Genomic DNA, 18,345 nt, shown 5'->3' on the forward strand with positions numbered 1-18,345 from the left:
CACCAGAGTAACTACATTGACTTATCAGTGTTAATTCTTAACTGTATCTGGCTTGGAAAAATGAAGAACTAAATAAGTGAATGCAGGAATTTGACCTACAAGGTAAAAGGTATGTGAAGGGGCCGTGGATATTTCCTTTGAAAAAGTATGTTTATGCCTTTGACTTGGAGGACTTTAATTCATTCCAATTCATCCTTTTTTTGTTTTCTTTTTTTTTTTTTTGTGTGTGTGTGTGTATTTCCCTAGCATTCTTTGGATGTATTGTTCTGAGGGGCAAAAAGTAAGATGAATGTGGCTGAGTTAGTATCACTTATTATTTTCTTCCTAATATCCTGCAGCTTTATGTTGCTTTAACGTATGCACATTCAGAGTTTTGAACATTGTGGGAAAAGGTTTCACTGGCATCCATTCTTGCCATTAAAGTGCTTCCCATCTGAATATTGCCTGCCAAAGTATGTGGTATCCTGCAGAGCAAGAGGATGAGGACATAGGTTGCAATGAAGCTGAACAGTTTGCACTTCCTAACAGTGACACCAGACATCAATCTTTTGTAGAGACAGCCCAGAATACAGGAGAATAAGAACTCTCACCCCACTCCCCCACCGAAAAAACAAAAGGAGAATTATCTTCTTTTTTTTTTTTCCATTTAATTCCAGCAGTTTCCTTCTAAGATCCTCCAAGATGAATATGTTCTCAAATTGCATAGGCTGACATTTCAGTGGCTGAAATGCTTTTGGGGAAGGGTGGGGGGGGGGGCGGGGATTGGAGTAAAAAAAAAAAAAAAAAAAAAGGTTCTCTGAAGTAACTTCTTTTTTTAAAACAAAAAAAGAATGTATTTAATTTAGTCTCAGTTCTCTTTATCATCAAGCTAAGGAGTAGAGTGCTAATTTGGTCACAGTTAATGCATTTCACACATTTATACCACAGTTTGACATCGGTATTCAATAACACCAAGTTATATTACACAGATTGGCAAATGCTCGGAACTAGATTGCCAGTGCTGTAATCAGCCGTATTTGGAGAAGCTTGAGTCAGGTCTGCAGCTTGTATAAAGTGGCACAGATCTATGGAAGTCACTTTACACCAGCTGCTGAAGATCTCCTTTACGCAGAAATTTGTTACAGGTTTTTATTTTGATATATTTAAATCTACAGGATGATTTATAGTTTTGCAATTAATGAACAATATGCTCCTCTTTGTAGTAAAAAAGGTGCAGTAAGACCTAAGTGCTGCCAAAAATTGCTACATCAATGAGCTGCACAAGTTAACATATACTGTGTCACTCAATGAAGATGATATGAGTGTGTAAGGTTGATAACCCTTGATATAACGAGTAGGAGCCCTCACTGAAGAAAGGATAGTTGAGAAACTATCCTGTTGAGCCCAATATTGGTGGGAAATGCTTGACAGCGCTTGGAACTGGGTTCACAAACAGGATTTATTTTTTTTTTTATCCTATGATTTAGTTATTCTTGAAACCACCGCAGCACCAATTTATTTTTGGGTACAAATCAGAGCTCTTTTCAGACTCTTACACCTAAAGAATCTGCTATGAAAGCCAGAACAGCTGGAAAACAGGGTACCCGAATCAAGCTTTATACACACAAAAAAAAGACAAGTGACAGTGTTAACAGCTGCCACTATCATGGTTCCTCACAATCCAGAGACTCAGATCTTTGCTACAGAGATCATCCAGAGCTCAGGCAAACTAAACTTTAGCCAGCTGCAGAGCTGCTGCAAGCAACTAGAAAACTTGAACAACTGGCTTCAGGAAGGTGTGACAGAAAGGTTGGTCAGGCAAGTTGGTATAGCACAATTTGTGTGAGACCTACTGTGTACTGAAAGACTTGCCAAATATTCCACTGTTTTCAGAGATTACATATATACACACTACTAAAACTTCATTCCTTCTGTGTGTTTCTTCATATTTTGAAATTTTCCTATTTGTCTTTGTGGAAGTGTCCAAATCTAACATTTGCATGCTAAAATTGCTTTGGATCATTTATCTCCTCAATATCTTTCCCAGAAAGGAATGCACATTCATTTTCTTTTAAAACTATGAATGAAGTCAGAGATTGAGTCATTGTGAATTAATTTTTGAATCCTTACCTAATAACCTTTATTCCTTTGTGGTTTTCCATGATGTGTGGAAAGAGACTGTTCAATTCCTGGCAACTGTATGAAAAGCTCACAGACCATGGGTTAGGACTGTCCTAATGTAATTAGCTGAGACTCTTACTCTTGTTTACATTGATATAACTATGCTACATGAAGTTTGATCCATGCATCTTAGCTTCCGAGGGAGCTACTCCTACTAGAAGAGGCCCAGTCTTTGCAAGCACTGTGACTTTTTCTAGCCTTTCCATTGATGTCCTATGCTTATGAGGATGTCAGGAAGTAACATATGGCACGTATGGGTTGAGAGGACAGTTATGTTTGACCTGGCCAAGGTCTGCTTTCCTAACCATGTGATAGCTTAAATATTTTACACATTCAGAAGTGTATCTGAGTATAATTCACAGTCCCCTGGATTCTTGCTAAGAGAGGATATGATCTGGCCTGTTGTTTGTTCTTGGTAGCATGTGTAATACTTTGGCTTGTCTTGATTCTTCCCACGTTTCCCTAGACCATTCTGCATCTTAAGTTTTGCAGATCTAATTGTGGATTTTTTGTGTGGGAGCAGTTTTGTGTTTTCAACTGGTATGGCAGGAGATCATGCAGGCAGTTTTGGCTTGTGCACAGATTCTGGAGGCAGGTTTTGTAGAAGGTTGCTCCGATTTTTGACGTGTAAGCCATGGGAGTATATACCATGTATTACTTGATTATAAGCTAGCTCACTCACTAAATAGTTTGCTGACAACATACACTAACTTAACAAGAGGGCTGAAAAACAGAGATAATGCTGAACAAAGCACAGAAAAAACACATCTTGCATCACTGAAGGATCAGATGCTGAATGCCTAGTGAAATTTCCTAAGTAAGCTGCTGGATTGCAACTATGTAGGTTACAGGGCATCTCATGGTAGCATTATTTTCTATTTGACACTGGCTGTGTGACATGCTGTATGATTGCCTATCCTGGAATTACCTGGGTACTGCAATATGTTTCATTGCAAAATGACCAAAGAGGACTAGGTAGTGCTGAGGCTGAAGAGGTGCTTCTGAGTTGTTCCACTTTCCCTCCTGGCACACAAACTCTGGGAGCAAAGGCTAACATAGTCTGGTTTTCCTGTTATTCTAAACAGCAGTGGAACTCCTGCTTTCTAAATACTGAGAACTAGTCTGTTTCAAGTACATGCACAGATAGGTGCTTCTCATTAAAACTGTGCAGAAGAAGAAAGTTAAGAAAATTGCTTGAAGCTGTATAGTGAATCAAGTCTAATTCACCACTTGAACTCAGATCTCCTTACAGCTGGTCTTTTAATTTACATATGTGATCATCCTGAGAATACAAACAGCTAACACTTCCTGTAGCCAAGGCCACAATGTAAGAAAAATGTGTCTTATTAAAAAAAAAAAAAACACACAACAAAAACCAACAAAAAACCAAAACCAAAAAAGTGTACATTTCCCTGTACACATGCTTCTTTGTGTGTGGTATATAACACAGTCTTCCAGATAAATTCCTTGGATCTAATCTTGTTCTCATTAAACCCACACAGCTCTATGCTTACTCTAATGTAACTGAGGAAAGAATTTGTTCCTGTAAGAATTATATTTATAATAAGAAGAAGCAGAGGCTTTTGGCAAATAATGTGTCTTGCGACTCTTATTGAAGAACACTGAAACAAAAAACATAAAGCAAAGTTGGATCCGAAGAGTAACAAAAGAGGGACTACACCACAACAGACTAAACAGGAGAGTCATGTACAGATCATATCTAATTCTCTTGTGGAGATGATAACTAATCTGTGTAGCTAGATTTCTGTTTTCATGTGAGGTGGAATGGATTCTAGGATGACTTCCCAATTTTAATAAAGGACCCACTCTGGGTCCGAAAATACAGTTTTTTAGCCAACTTTCATTTAAAAATCCAGTAACTATCCCTTCCAGTAACAAAGCTTAAGTGGTGCTCTGTCTCAGTGGTTGTTTGTCCAATGCAAGTGTAGAATTCAGCAGGGAATGAGGACTCTTTGAAAAAGCCTTGCATGAGAAGAGATTTATTCAAACATTTCAGAAGCATAAACAGAACAGATCAATTAGAACAAGGCAGGAAGGTAGTAAGTAATCAAACAGTTGTTTTGTGAATAAGAAAAACTAATAGTGTAATGGACAAATTATTTAAATACTATGTATTCTTCTGTGTTTTATATTTGTAGGGAGGGTTGAAATGACTGGAATGTTTACCTTCCAGTCCATTTTTCTTTCCTCCGTCATCCTGGAGTTCCTACTAATTCTGACTGGAGAGAAGTAGACTCATGAGATGATCCTTTTTCTAGTGCTTGTAGCCGAACATAGCACAGAGTACCTGCTTCTGAAACATTGCAGGTTACAGCTGCTCTAGGAAGGAGCAGTTTCCACACTGTGGTCAGCAGGGACCACACCATGGATGAGGGGTTTCTTGCCACATGCTTGTCTTTGTGGAGTTCATCATAACATGGTTATCTGTGGCACAGTAGACGTAATCTCCTAAGTTTCTAGCTAGGTAAAATGTAGTTCCGTTCCTCACTGAAAACTGAAGGTATCTAACCTTGTAAGAGATGGCAAGCACGGTCAAACTGAAGGTTTTGTTTAAATTTAAGTAGATGCTGAGGGGAAACTTTCACCTGTTCTCCTAGCTACAGTCAACATTGAAAGAGAATGTGAACTTTACGTGACTCATCGTATGGACATATTTCTAAACCATCTGTAGTTTTCTTTCAACTTTACTTTAGATCCAGGTCTTATAAATCTGTGTGCAAACAAATTACCACCTTTTAATTAAAAGGTGGTATCTAATCTTTTTTTTTATTCACTAAAGACTCATCAAATCTTTACCATTTCACCAATTTTGAGGATTGTGTAAAATGATTGTTTTCATTGACATCACTCCTTGAAATGACTGCAGGTATTTTTGGCATATATATTTCCTCCTGTTGTTAATCAAAATGTGGTGAGCTGTGGAAATCACTGAAAGCTACAGAAATGAACAACAACAAAGTGTCATTTTGAACTTTACACATTATGTATTCTTAGATGAAATCTTATGTGTATGAAGACCGTTTTCTACCACCACAAGGAAGATACTTCAGGAGTAGTGAAATGTGGCCCAGACATTGGATCTGTCTTTGAATCTCATAGAAAGGGATTCAATTAAAGCTAAAAAAATAAATCTGAAGTAGAAAAAAATTAAGGCTAAGTGAAATCATTGGCTGCTGTACCAATATGGTTGTGATGGTGTGTGAAACATTACATTTTTATATATTAATTAGGAGGAGGATGGAGGGAAGAAGCAGAAAAGAAACATCATTAATAACATCATTAATCTTTCTTTCTTTTGGAAAACTCAGAAAAGAAGATTAAGTGGGACTGCTTCAAAAAGCCTAACTCCAGCTTCTTGATAATTGATGCTTCATTGGTGCTGCAAGGCTACTATTAAGTCCCCCAAAGCCTTCTCTTCTGTAAGCCAGTTCCCTCAGCCTCTCATTTTCTCTTTTCTATCACTAGACTTCATATATTGGACTAATGCTAAAAAAGACGAATGTTCATTTCCCTTTAGAATTAGTATTGGGATACAAATCTCTCAACTGCTCGGAGCCCTGTGATTTTGGCAACTGCAGGTCTGAGTCTGAGATAACTTCATGGAGACTTAAAGAGCTAGAGTGAAAACTGAGGACCAGATGATAACCTACTCACCATACAGCAATTCCTGTGTGCCACCAATTTTCTTTCCTTCCTCACCTGTCTAGGTGACACCATTCGTTCTCTTCTGAGTTTACATGCTGATTCTTTTACAGTTTATACTGGGTGACAGAAGAAGATATTAATTGATTCTGTACAATGATAAGAATAATGTATTAATTAACTCGAGTAGCAAGACATAGTTGTTCTGTTCTTCCTCAGGTCCAAATTGTACCCATTAAAAGAAACCCAAGGAAAGCACACCAGGAAAGGAGGCCTTTGCTATGCTAAGTTATAATTTGTGTAACTTCCCTCACAAATACGCAAAATGGAAATGCCACCTTTATCTTCTACTAGAAATAGTTCTCCACTATAGCAGAAGATGCAGAAAAGTTTCAAGACCCAACTGCATGAAGCACTCAGAAACTTCATAGCTGGTCCGGCTGTGAGCAGGAGGTTGGACTAGAGAACTCCTGCAGTCCTCTCCAGTCTGAATTATCCTTTGATTTTATGATATTCACTCTCCTGAAGCAAGAACAGTGGGTTTGTGCCTATGTGTATTTCAGTTACGTAATTTTTTTTAATTTACCAATCACATTTGACTTAGGAAACATTAAAAATTCCATTAGAGCATTGTCTGGGTGACTTCTCCATTCCATCACCTACTTTTTTCTTGTGGCTTCACAGGAGAATTTGAACTGATGAGATCTACAAAATACAGTATTACTTCCTGCTTTCTACATAAATTTTGAAACAAAACTGTGTTGGAATTGGCCATAACTCGGTCTTGCTCTCTTTTTAAGTCATTATGTAATAATAAGTGTGAGATGGTGGATGTGAGGCAGTGTTTTATAATTTCGTTCTCATTCAAATAACTTCTCTCATTTTGCTTCAAGTTAACGCCATTATGAATGAAAAAGTGAAACCACAACTCTTCTGTAGACACATACTTTTTCGTTTCTGTCACAGGTAGTTGGTGAGCAGTCAGCTGTATTCCTTGATGAGTGCTCGGTCTGTTTCTTACATTTCTGAGATGTCTTTTAGGTGTTATGATTGTAATATTTTTAATGTACTAATGGTTACAGACTGAGTTTTGGGGTGATCCATTTCACATTTACTCATGATGTTATTCTTCTGCTTCAAATGAAAAGTTATTGACTATCAGTTTCTTCAGATAAATGTTTAGGACAAAAATTATTTCCGATCATCAACTCTGCCTATTTTGCCAAGGAATTTAACATAGTCTGTGCCACTGATGTCAACAGGAATAGCATTTAGGAGCAGGATTTTGTTTACTTAGCTGTAACAGAAGTCAGAAATAGCTTTAGCAGTTAAATTACTTGTGACAGAATTGTTTGTTTATGTCCCTAATATTCCTGTGGTATATTTTTGAATGATAGAGCATTTAAGTTGACTCACACATCAGAGATTAACACTTTACCAATATTAAGTTACATTATTCTATATTCTTGTTAGTGTAACAGGCACTTTAACTGAAAAATGAATGCTAATAAAATGCCTTTTTAGTAATTCATTTTGAAAACCATTTGACCTTAACTACAATGAAAGTAGACTGTAAAAATCATCATAGATTCCCTTCCTTGAACTTTTCACAATGCTGAAAAATGACTGAGGGAAAGAAGCAAGATCCAGTTACTGTACCCTGTTTGTACAGCTGTACTTCATTGAGCGGAGGCTTGTGTTACACACAGTTTGTGATAGGAAGTAAATGCTTTTAAAACAACTAAGGAGACAGGTCTTTAACCTCCACCTTTTCAGATGCTTTGTTCACTCATTTAGCTTCTGTCGAGGTCTTGGGAAACATTTCAAATACAAACTATTATTGAGTACTGAAGCTCACCTGAATAATTTGTCTCCTAGTGAGCTCATTAGGCAGAGATGCATTAAGATGTTGTTGGGGTGGTTTGTTTTTTTTTTTTTTTTGAGAGAGAGATCACTAATTCTTGATATAGTGAACACTTGTTCCTTCAGGAACAAATGCATTTAAAGAAGGAAGAATTCTCAGATTGAGTGTTAAGTGGTTTATGATAGCTGAAATTACAGTTTTAATTCATCAATTGTAAGGATTTTCAAGAACTTGGAGGACATTCAAGAACGATGTTGTCATATAAATTACCAAACTGTCAAAATTCATTAGATTTAAAATTCTCATTTTCTAGCATACAAGACTGTTACCTCCTGTTACCAGACTATCCAGTCCCTCTAAATGGTTAAGGCACCTTGAGATTCATTAAGAGGGTTTTTTTGGTCTTACTTTACATTGCAAGTACATGTTAATCACTAGACACAAAGTGTTTGATGTAAGCTTGGCACCAGATAATTTCATGACTTTAAATACACGTTATAAGATCATTCTGTGAATGTGATTCGAGTATCTGCCGAAGGCACTTCTCTAATTGCTCTGGTGAAACAAGTTGGTGGCAATGGGAGTGTGCAGCTGGCAGCCATCCACTTACCTTTTAATTTCTGTAATCAGCTGAGACTTCGTGTATACTTCATCCCTTGAATACATGTGACCTTAAATTTATATTTATAACGTTAAATAGGCATTATTTGGGCTGCATTAACCACCCACTTTCTCATTTTGCTGTAATTAAAGTCAGCCTCATGGCTATACATCTGATGGCCATGAACATTTCTATCTTAACCTCGCACTTAAGACTGGCCAGAGATCACTATCCAATGCAAAGGGAGATGCAGAGCTGCACTTAGTGAGAAAATACCTTGAAATACAATCAGGATTTTGAAGTATTCTTCCTCACTGCAGTGCGTTAGAGGTGTCATGCCTTCACAGGACATGGCTGACACTGGTTTTGCCCTTGTTCCAACAAATATTTTTTGAACTATAACACAACAGAGCCACTGCTCTCCTTTGGCTGGGTCCAGAGTTCCCAGCAAGTGGCCATTTGTTTTTCCATTTGTCACTAGTGGGCAGGCAATGGTTGTGTTTTGTGGTATAAGTGGGCTTGAAGATTTACGTATTCCAGCAAACTGTAAGCATAACAGCAGACACTAGTTAAGTTGTTTAAATTTGAAGCATAAGATTTTTGGAACATTTTATGTCCCCTTCTAGTCCTGAAATATAACTTCAGTAAACAAATGCAGGCATGAAAGCATCCTGAGTCCTTGTCCCTCTGAACCCTTGTAACAGAACTCCTACTGACTCATGTTATCAGGACTCAGCTCAGGCTTTCTGGCTGTTTAAGTCTCATCTCGCACATCCTTCTGCTCTTCCAGCAATTATTTTAGTTCCTGCCACAGCCTTGCCTTCCTGAGCATGAAATTTACACTGACTTGGGTCCACTTACTGGCATCTAACCCAGCCTACCCAAACTTGGTTCTGAGCATGACATTTTAGTACCTCTATACTGCGGTGAAATAGCAGAGTGTAAACTGGGGGATTAGTTGCTTTTAGCTTAAGAAAAGGCCTTGGGAAACAGATGTTACTTTATTGTTACTTTGTTCTCTAGTACATGCCTCATTAGAAATTACGTGTTTTGCAGAGGTTAATATACTGTGGGCAGCGCACCAAGTACATCATAGTTCTGAAGATTACAACTTATTCACAGCCTTGAGACAATCCATACTGCAGAAATACACCTCTTGGGTAAGTTGCACAAGATTTGATAAACAAATTAATATCAACAAGATTTAGTAAAAGTGAAAACATAGTGTTTATTTCCCTTTGAAGAAAAACCTAGATTTTTTTAAAGATACTTGACACTGAAAGCACAGAAGTTGAAACTGAAGAATTTGAGAATCATAAGCTTTAAAAATACATTCATTAATGTTTATACAGCAAACTTGAAAAGAGATACAGTAGTTAAGTTTAAGAAGGGTAATTATAACTCTGCATTTATATTTTCATAACTGAGCAAAATGAGACAATTTTTTTTTTCATTCAGTTATTCATGCATGAAGTAGAGGAAGAGGCTAGAGTATAACATAACTACTCTAGAATATGTCTATATAACTGAAAGGAGCAGGGAGAGAAATCATTGCTTTGGACATGCAAATGTATTTATTTGTCTCTGCTTATTCATGTCATATGTCAATACTCCAGTAAGTAAGGGCAGTATGCCACTACTTTTACCTAGTGTTATTTCACATATAATTTATTTTAAATGGTGAGCTATGTACATATGCAATATGAATTAAGATGAGTACCCATTTACAGATTTAAAAATGTATATTTTCAAGTACAGTCATAAATGTAACATACTATTCAGTGTTTAGTTTTAGGCCCAGGATAACTGCTAATTTCATCAGTTTCTCTGTCATGTTCTCTTTTGGCTCTATTTTTTAATTCAGATTGTAGTTTGGTTTGGTTGTGTTTTTTTTTTTTTTTTTTAAAGAATAAGTTCCAAATTTGAATTTTCAGAATTAGAGTTCAAAAGCAATGTATTTTTGTATATATAAAATATATAAATGCTCTTCTCCAATGAGGTATAATACTGGTGGTGAAGGAAACCCACAGTCCTCTGGCAATCTCTATAACTAGCTAATGAGCAAATGACTCAAAGCCAAGAGTGTGTGCTCACACATGCAAATCCAGTGTAACTCTGTTAACTTCAGTAAAGTTCTCACATAACTTAAGTAAAGCTCTCACATAACTGAGCATGGACTTAGCCTGTTGTTCATAACTGTTTTAAGCCCATGATATTAAATGAGTTAAAGCACTAGGTTCCAAAAAAAGACTAGTTCTTCTGCAAATCATGAAACAGATACTATTTCTCTAGAATTGTTTCTTAAAGTCTTCTGTGTAAATTCTTGGGTTTTTTTAATTCAGAAAATAATAATCTGATGTTAGTAGGAGTGCCTCAAATTTAAATGACCATAATGAACAATAGCGGAAGGGATGCATTTCTGTCACAACTCTGCTTCCTATGTAAATATTGCCATGTTAAAGATTTAACCTTTGCACATTTACCCATTGGGACCATATGTGCAAATGCGTAACAAAAATAATTCAAAAGAGACAAAAGCCCGTGTGTACATATGGGTGTGTGCATGAACACTTTGCGTGTCTGCATGATTTTGAGGATGATGCCTCAGAGAGCATAAAATATTCAGGAAGGCCAAGGTGTCTGGCCACCTTAGGTTCTGAAGACCATCCTCAGGTCCACACTGGTATCAATTGGCAAATGATTTATGTACATTTAGAATTCATTTGCTTTAAGCAAAGGGAAATGAACCTAGGAATCCATAATACTTTTGTGTCCAGTGTTTTTTTCACCAAATATTTGATACTAGCCAAAACATTTGGTTAGTGTAAATACTCATTTACCTTCCTCCAGGACTCTTGAGAGATATACCAGTTTTCTTTCTCCAAAGTCTTACTGTGCATGAACACAATTCTTGCTAATTCTTATGGCATTGTTATTTCTTTGGACTGCCAGACTTGTCCAGAACCCTGTGGATGGATCTGTCTCAAAGACAAAACTCAGTGAAGCCTTTAGTTAATCTCTGAGAGTGATCTGATGTTGCTGAATGTGTCATGTTGAATGCAGTTTGACATCCGGTTTTGTGGAGGCTGTGAGAAAGTTGTGGTGAATGGTGTGGGACTGTGGGACTGTTCTGCTGCCAGCTCTGTATGTGTTTTAAGTTAAACATTACAAGATAAATAAATCAGCATATTAATCTGTGTGGGTTGTGCTCAAGCTGATTGAAAAGATGTGAAATGCAAGAGAAGAGAAAAACATGCTTGAAGTACAATCAGTGGTGTGAGATGTACTCCTGAACTTGGAACAAAATGTGTATTGCTTCATGTCGTTTGCACACACAGTGTGTCTGTTACTCCCGTGGAGGGGCCATAGAGAAGCAGACCTACTGTTAAGACTGAGAGATAGTTTTGAAGCCCATTTTGTGGGAAAAAGATGCAGGAAAAAAAATGTATATTCATTTTTAAGAAGGAATCAGCAAGCTAATGCTATATAAATTTTTGCTTCTGATTAAACACTTAGTTAAAGTGTAATTGTGAAAGGAGAGAGTTGCATATACTTCTTGAAAATCTATGATTTAATTCTTTGAGTACCAGTTCTTAACTTTCCTCAAGGGTAAGGTTTGATTGCAAATATTAGATCCACAATAATTTGATAGCTTTAGACTATACATTTAGATAAAGGGCTGAATTATGCCTTGATGGATTAAAAGCAGTGGAAACATCTATGTGTAAAGCTGGAAAGGGAATAGGTAGCACTGTTCTTTTCAGCACAGAGTCACAAAGTTCACTTCTTACCTACTGAGGAGTCTGCCAGGTCTGGGATCTGTAAGGGATGTTTGGGTGGGTTTTTTTCCGTGGTGGTTTTTTTTTTTTTTTTTCCCCCCCTACATTTAGCCCCTGCAGAATCCTCACAGAAGCATAGCCCCCATGAACTAGCTGGTGGCGGCGGCCCCTCAGTGGCCTGCCGGCCAGAGTCGCCCGCATCAGCAGGTGGCCCCACAGACCCGGCCTGGAAACAGAGGGACTCAACACAGGAAACTCAGCTAAACCTCAGGAGTTTCCAATTTTTCCCTTTCTGTAGTGGAAGCATTTATAAGCTTTCACTTACAAGTGAGAGGGAGAAAGGCAGAGCACGCCCACGTCAGAGAGCGTGCGGCGGACACGCACCCTTCAAAAGGGGCCATGCCGTAAGTGTGAAGGCGCACAGCTGCAGTGCAGCAGCCCCAGAGATGAATCCCCCTCCACCCCCTCGCTGAGTGCCTTTCCCATCAGGTTATCAGTTATTGTGGCGCGCTCTCAATCTCTGTTGCTGAATCCACACGTGGGAAAAGATCTGTGAGTGTGATAAACGTTTTTCTGCAATTTTGACCAGAAATTCCATCTTGGAGCCAGGAAAGCTTTTCCTCTACAGATTAGTGAAAGCTGGTACATTCTGATGAAATGTTTTGATTTGGTGAACTGGCATTTCTAGTGAAAAACTATTTAATGATTTTGGGTTTTTTTCCTGACATTTGTCTTGTTGTTTCAGTGGAACCACAAATAGAAGAAACCAAATCTTTTGTATGGGAGAGGTTTTCATTCCTCCCTATGGGTTCTACTTCTGTAAATGATCTTTGAAATCCTTTCTGTGCAAAATAAAGCTTATATCACAATGAAACATGAGGCAGTTAGGATAGTATTCTCCTTTCTCAATCTCAAATTTACCTGTAGATTTATATAAAATTTCCCTCATCTCACCACTTAGCAGCAAAATCCTAGTACTCATTGTGAGAAATAGGTTAGAAAATAAATATGAAGATGATCCTTCCTTCCCCTCTGAGTCATCTGTAAATACGACCAAATTGCCTCTAATACTTCTAGTATTCTAGATTATATTCTCTCTATATATATTCTCTATATATTATTCTATATATGTTATATTCTATAATTTTTAACCCTACTTTCAGTCCTGCAACCACTTCCATGAATAATTTGAAAACCATCTGGTTTGTTTCTTTTTTTAAAAATCAACTTCCTCTCTATTCCTTTTAAAAAATTTCCTGTTCTTATCATGCCGTTAGACAGGTACAATCAATAATAAGAGAAAACTGCAGTAGCTTTACCTAAATGTGGCGGTGTGTCCTAGTCCTTTGTTGGTTTCTTTGTAAGATAATCTTTGAGAAAAACCATGCCAGCCTTCTGGCTATTGTGGACAAATATCTCGTGGTCTCTTTTTTTTCTTTTGTAGCTCGCCCTCTTTTAATAATTAAATACTAAGAGGGTTCAAGTTAGAGGAAGGAGGAAAAAGGAAGTCAGAAAAGAGATTGACTCCATACCAGTGTTTAGAGTGTTTCTTCTACAGTATGGGAGGCTTGCACTACATTTCTCTTTCAGAGCATGGAGAATTGTGGGTTTGAAAGTCACTCTTGTGTTTAGTAGTCTTTTGCGTAAGGCAGTCTGATCTGTGTTTTTAATTCTTGAAGAAATTTCATGCCCACCTCTGCTCCAGAATTTCATGCCTAAATGCCACATCCCCCCTCACAGCATTTACTAGCTACCACCTTAGGTGAGAGTTACTGTGAATTTTTGTGGGTTCACTTAGACTGAATGATTCTTAGGGACTGAATATGCAAATTTCACCTTCCAAATATATTTTTCTTTCTTTTTTGTTTTATAAATGTTATGCAAACACTTTAGCCTTTCGGACTGATTAAAACAAAATAGCTGTTTACATTATTTCCCCCAAGTTCCAGAAGCTCAGCATAATCCTTCTACCACCTTTGAATTCCTTTACTTCTTGGAAAAGAACTTCCAAAACATTTGACCAGAAATGCCCCACATGTAGTTTGTGGGGCAGCTGTGATCCCTGAAGCCTCTGAATCTAGTTTTTGAAATCACAGCTGTCCCAGCCCTGCCAGGTGATACTGCACTGACTTAACGGTTTCTGTCTAGTGCTTCAGTTGTTGTCGGGTGTTGGAAGCCAGCAGACCAAGCTGGGATTGCAGGGCCTTAGTCCTCCATTGTGTCATGACAATGAGATATGGCTGTGGTGACTTTCTCGAGAGCATCAGTCGCATCATGGGGCTGGAGCTGCAGTTGTTTCACAACCCCAGTGTGACATCATATCTATTGGGTAGGCCTTTTGACAAAAACTGAGAGACTATCGGCATTAAATGGTATGTGCAGACATGCACTAAATGAATTCCTGGCTCAGGAGGTCTGTCATGGCTATCACATTGTTTTCTGTGATGTTTAAAGGTTGATTTTTGTGAGAAGGACAATAGGAATTTGAAAACGGATTTTGCTAATTTTGCTGTGTTTCACAGGGAGCTCTTGCCTGCTACCCAGATTTTCCCTGAGTCCTAAAGAGACTTAAAGTTTTGAAGATACCTCCACTACCGTTTGGTTTAGAAAAAATTCTCCATATTTTAAGAAAGAATTAACTTCTTAATGCAGCTGGTATAACACAATGTCAGGTAGAAGAAAAGAATAAAAAAAGATAAGCCTTCTGAAGAAAGGAGGCCGACCTTTAACACGTGAAGGTCTTGGAAGTCTTATTCTATTGCTCAACCAGTTAAGCGATTAATTGTGAAATTCCTGGGACTTTACTCTGTATGTAAGATACCTGTGTCTTTCCTAAGTAAGCAGTTTTCTGAAACTGTTTTCCTGCTAGCACATCTTTAGAAGTCAGCAATATATTGCAGCTTCAAGGGAGATGCTTTGAGGAAGTTAGGGTGAGAATTTATAATTAACTTTGAAAGCCAAGTAAGCTGCCTTGCCCTTATGGTGCTCATGAGGGAGTTTGGATGCAAAAGCTATAGTGTTACAAATTCACATCTTGCTTACTTTGTGATAAGTGTCCCCTATAAGTGAACCCTTCATGTCGAGGATATGTTGCTGTCTGCTCCATACAGTATACAGAATAAACATCTAATCTCAGGATTTCTGAGTTATTTTCTTGATTTTTCTACTTGCTCAGTACAACTGTTGGGAAATCACTTTTGCATCAATTTATGTCTCATATGCTATAGCACATCTAGTAGTAACGTAATAATCATTGTCTATTCTGTGTAATGTCTACATTATGGAGATATCAGAAGAAGCAATTATCTTGTGCAGTGCTTTGCACTCCTGAGATAGTACTTTGTTATATCATTATAAATTTAGAATTATGTGTCTAATATATATTTTCTTTCTCTTTTTCAGATTTTCAACTTGCCCATGGCTCTTTTCATTCCCCCTTCAGTGTTTGCTGTTCATCTACAGTTTAATCTGCTTTACCAGTTTTGGATACATACAGAGGTAAACCAGGTTTTTAAGCAATACCTAAACAGTTAGCCTGGAGTGGTGTCCTGGAAATCCACTAGCAGCTGATTTATTGTGTAAGAAAAATCTTTGTCTGACTTCTTTAAGGAGAAACATCTGTTCATTTTTATTCCTTTTTCTGAATATATATTGCTAGGTTTATAAGAAGCAATGAGGCCAGTTGGTACCAATTAGATTTAAAAAAAAAGTTAACTGTAAGGAGTCAAAACTTTTTGCTATTTTAATACTGTATTTTCCTATCTTGCAGCTTATTAAACATTTCTGGCAGATACTGAAACTGATTTCATTTCTAAGATAAACATTTTAGGGAAAAATAGCCAAACCCCTGCGTTTCTTAAAGATTATTTAGAGTTACAACAGAAGTCAGATATTGTTTCCTTTTTAGTGCAAGTAATTCTCAGATGAAAAATGCTCTTTGATTGTCTGATGGCTATTTGTTTATGACTGTACCTATTTGTTTGTATTTTGTGAGTGCATAGACCATATCTAGTTTACATATGTAAACAATTAACACACTGTAATTAGTAAGTAGTTTCCCACACTTCTCAGGTAGTTGAAGACCATTCTGCCTTCTCCCTCGCACTACCGTAGAGGTGTTTAAAGGTATCCCATAGTATATGTCAGTAACATATTTCTCAGTAGCCCCTGGTGGGCTGTGGGCTAATTATCTCTGCAACACTTTGATTATTCTGACTCTACAGATGCCTTTTTCCCTCTGTAGTTCGTTATGCGATCTATAGGAAAATTCTCTTGGAAGGCAATTTTTTTTCTTTTTCTGCTATTTTAGGTGATTGTGTTTCTTAAATTACAGTTTTTATTTTCTCTTTTCTGTGTCTTTCCTTAAAAAAAAAACAACGGGGGGGGGGGGGGGGGGGGTGTGGAGCTACTTACAGTGACCCAATAGCAAAACTCTTGCTGAAATTTCACTTCTGTTGAGCACATTCTAAAATCATTAATACATGTCTGATGTCACACACATCATGAGAACTGGCATAAACTGTAGCAATACACAATTGAGCTTGTAAAAATGTTTTGAACAAATTTGAACACTGAAATTATGCCAAATGAATACTCTGAATAGCATGGTAGCAAAGTTTCTTTGACCATGCCTTAGGTTCCCCAGACTGGTTTTACTGTGTTTTGCGACAAAGAAATATTATATGCCTCATCTATGTCTTCTCTACAGTCTGAAGCCATTTTTTCCTTGGTTGAGAGGTTTCTAATGTTCTGCTGCATAGCAGTAACTCAACGAGACTCTGCACTGGTGCCACAGTCTGCATCTAAAGTTTCTAGAGTGAATTTCAGAGGCTTATGAGTCGCCTACATCTCTCTAAAGTGCTAAATCCTTCATAGGGCTTAAAAGGAATTTCCATAGCATATGTGCAATGTGCCAAGTTTAGACACTAGCCTAAACAAGAATGAATTTCAGTCTCAGTGAAAAGATAAGCACTTCTTACTACTAAATTATTGTGCCAGTAGTAAAACAATGGATCTTCTGTACCGATCCAGTTGATCCAATCATAGATCTTTGTTTACAAGGGAAATTATTCTTAATGTTGAAATTGTTGATTTTGTAGGACAGCTGAAATCAGTAGAAATATGTTGAAATCATGCTTTAAGGTCAAAAATTATGTCAAAATGGAAATAGGCTTACACCATGTATTAGCAGATTTCCTGCTCTCAAGGGCAAGGGCATATAAGAAAAGAGAAGGAAAGGAAGGAGAAACCTGCCATGCAGGTTTATATTAGCCAATATTTTTGGTGAAATTAATATGATGCTTCACCATTATACTGGTGTGTGTTTTTTTTTCAACAACTGTTACAACTTAACTGTTTAAAGCTGTGGCATCTCTAATTATTTTTTTTTCTAACAGACCTTTTCCTAAATTTTAACGGTTCTAATTATCTTACACAGATTATAATAAAATGAAAATCCTTTCTGTAAGTCTCAGTTTCCAGCAGTTTCCCAGCATATGAGGTTTGTTTGGGGCTCCAGGCCTGGTCTTGTATAGGAAACAGCGTCCTGTCTCAGTGACTGCTGCTCACCATTGCTCTGGGAGCTGAGATTCCTAGTGGAGGTAGGGCTCTAGTGGAGGTAGGCTTCAGTATTTCTATTCTGCCAGTGCAAGATGTAGTAGTTTGCTTCTAAAATGCAGGAGCATTTGATAAGAAATGTTAAGTATGTCCTCAGATTTCTATTGCTTTTAATCAGTGTTGGTATTTCCTTAGACAGCTTTTGGCCCCATCTTAACTAGTCAAGTATGTTTGGAAGTTGTAACTTCACAATTTTTGATTACACATTTTCTCCTTCAGAAAAAGAAAATCTAGTAAGATACAGTAAAAAAACCCCTCTTTTCTTTAATAGGCGATTTTTTTGTCATAGCACTGAAAAACTTATTAAAGGATATGCACAATTTCTTGTTTTATAAAAGAAAAAAACCCTGATATTTAAGTAATAGGAAAGAACGAAAGTGTATGAAAGTTTCTGAGGGAAGATGGTTTGTTTGAGAGTAATTTAAATTTAATTCAGTAATTACAAGAGAATGATCATGCTGTGCTGAAACTTTCTATGCCAAGTTTCAGCCTAGAGCAAAAGTTTATAACCAAAGTATGGTACATGTTATTTTCCTGTACTTTAACTTTGAATGTGTCCAGTGTTGTTTCAAACAATGCTAAAAGAAGTTTTCTATGTTGCAACTTTGACCTTCTTCAGTATTTGTTACATCAGTTTTTGTCCAGCTTTCCTACCAGCAAAT

General features: G+C 37.3%; 1 protein-coding gene across 1 annotated transcript in view; it reads left to right on the plus strand.

The window, feature by feature from the left end:
• The window catches only part of AGMO (alkylglycerol monooxygenase), a gene marked incomplete at both ends in the record, with an annotated part of 96,926 nt that overhangs the window by 65,104 nt on the left and 13,477 nt on the right, over positions 1-18,345 (plus strand). The window contains 2 exons of the mRNA XM_009703043.1: positions 9,345-9,448; positions 15,470-15,565. Of these exons, the coding sequence (XP_009701345.1) occupies positions 9,345-9,448; positions 15,470-15,565 (200 nt within the window). The remainder of the gene's footprint in view (positions 1-9,344; positions 9,449-15,469; positions 15,566-18,345) is intronic.

Source organism: Cariama cristata, unplaced genomic scaffold (genome assembly GCF_000690535.1).
Source record: "Cariama cristata isolate BGI_N322 unplaced genomic scaffold, ASM69053v1 scaffold19626, whole genome shotgun sequence".
NCBI classification, from domain to species: domain Eukaryota; kingdom Metazoa; phylum Chordata; class Aves; order Cariamiformes; family Cariamidae; genus Cariama; species Cariama cristata.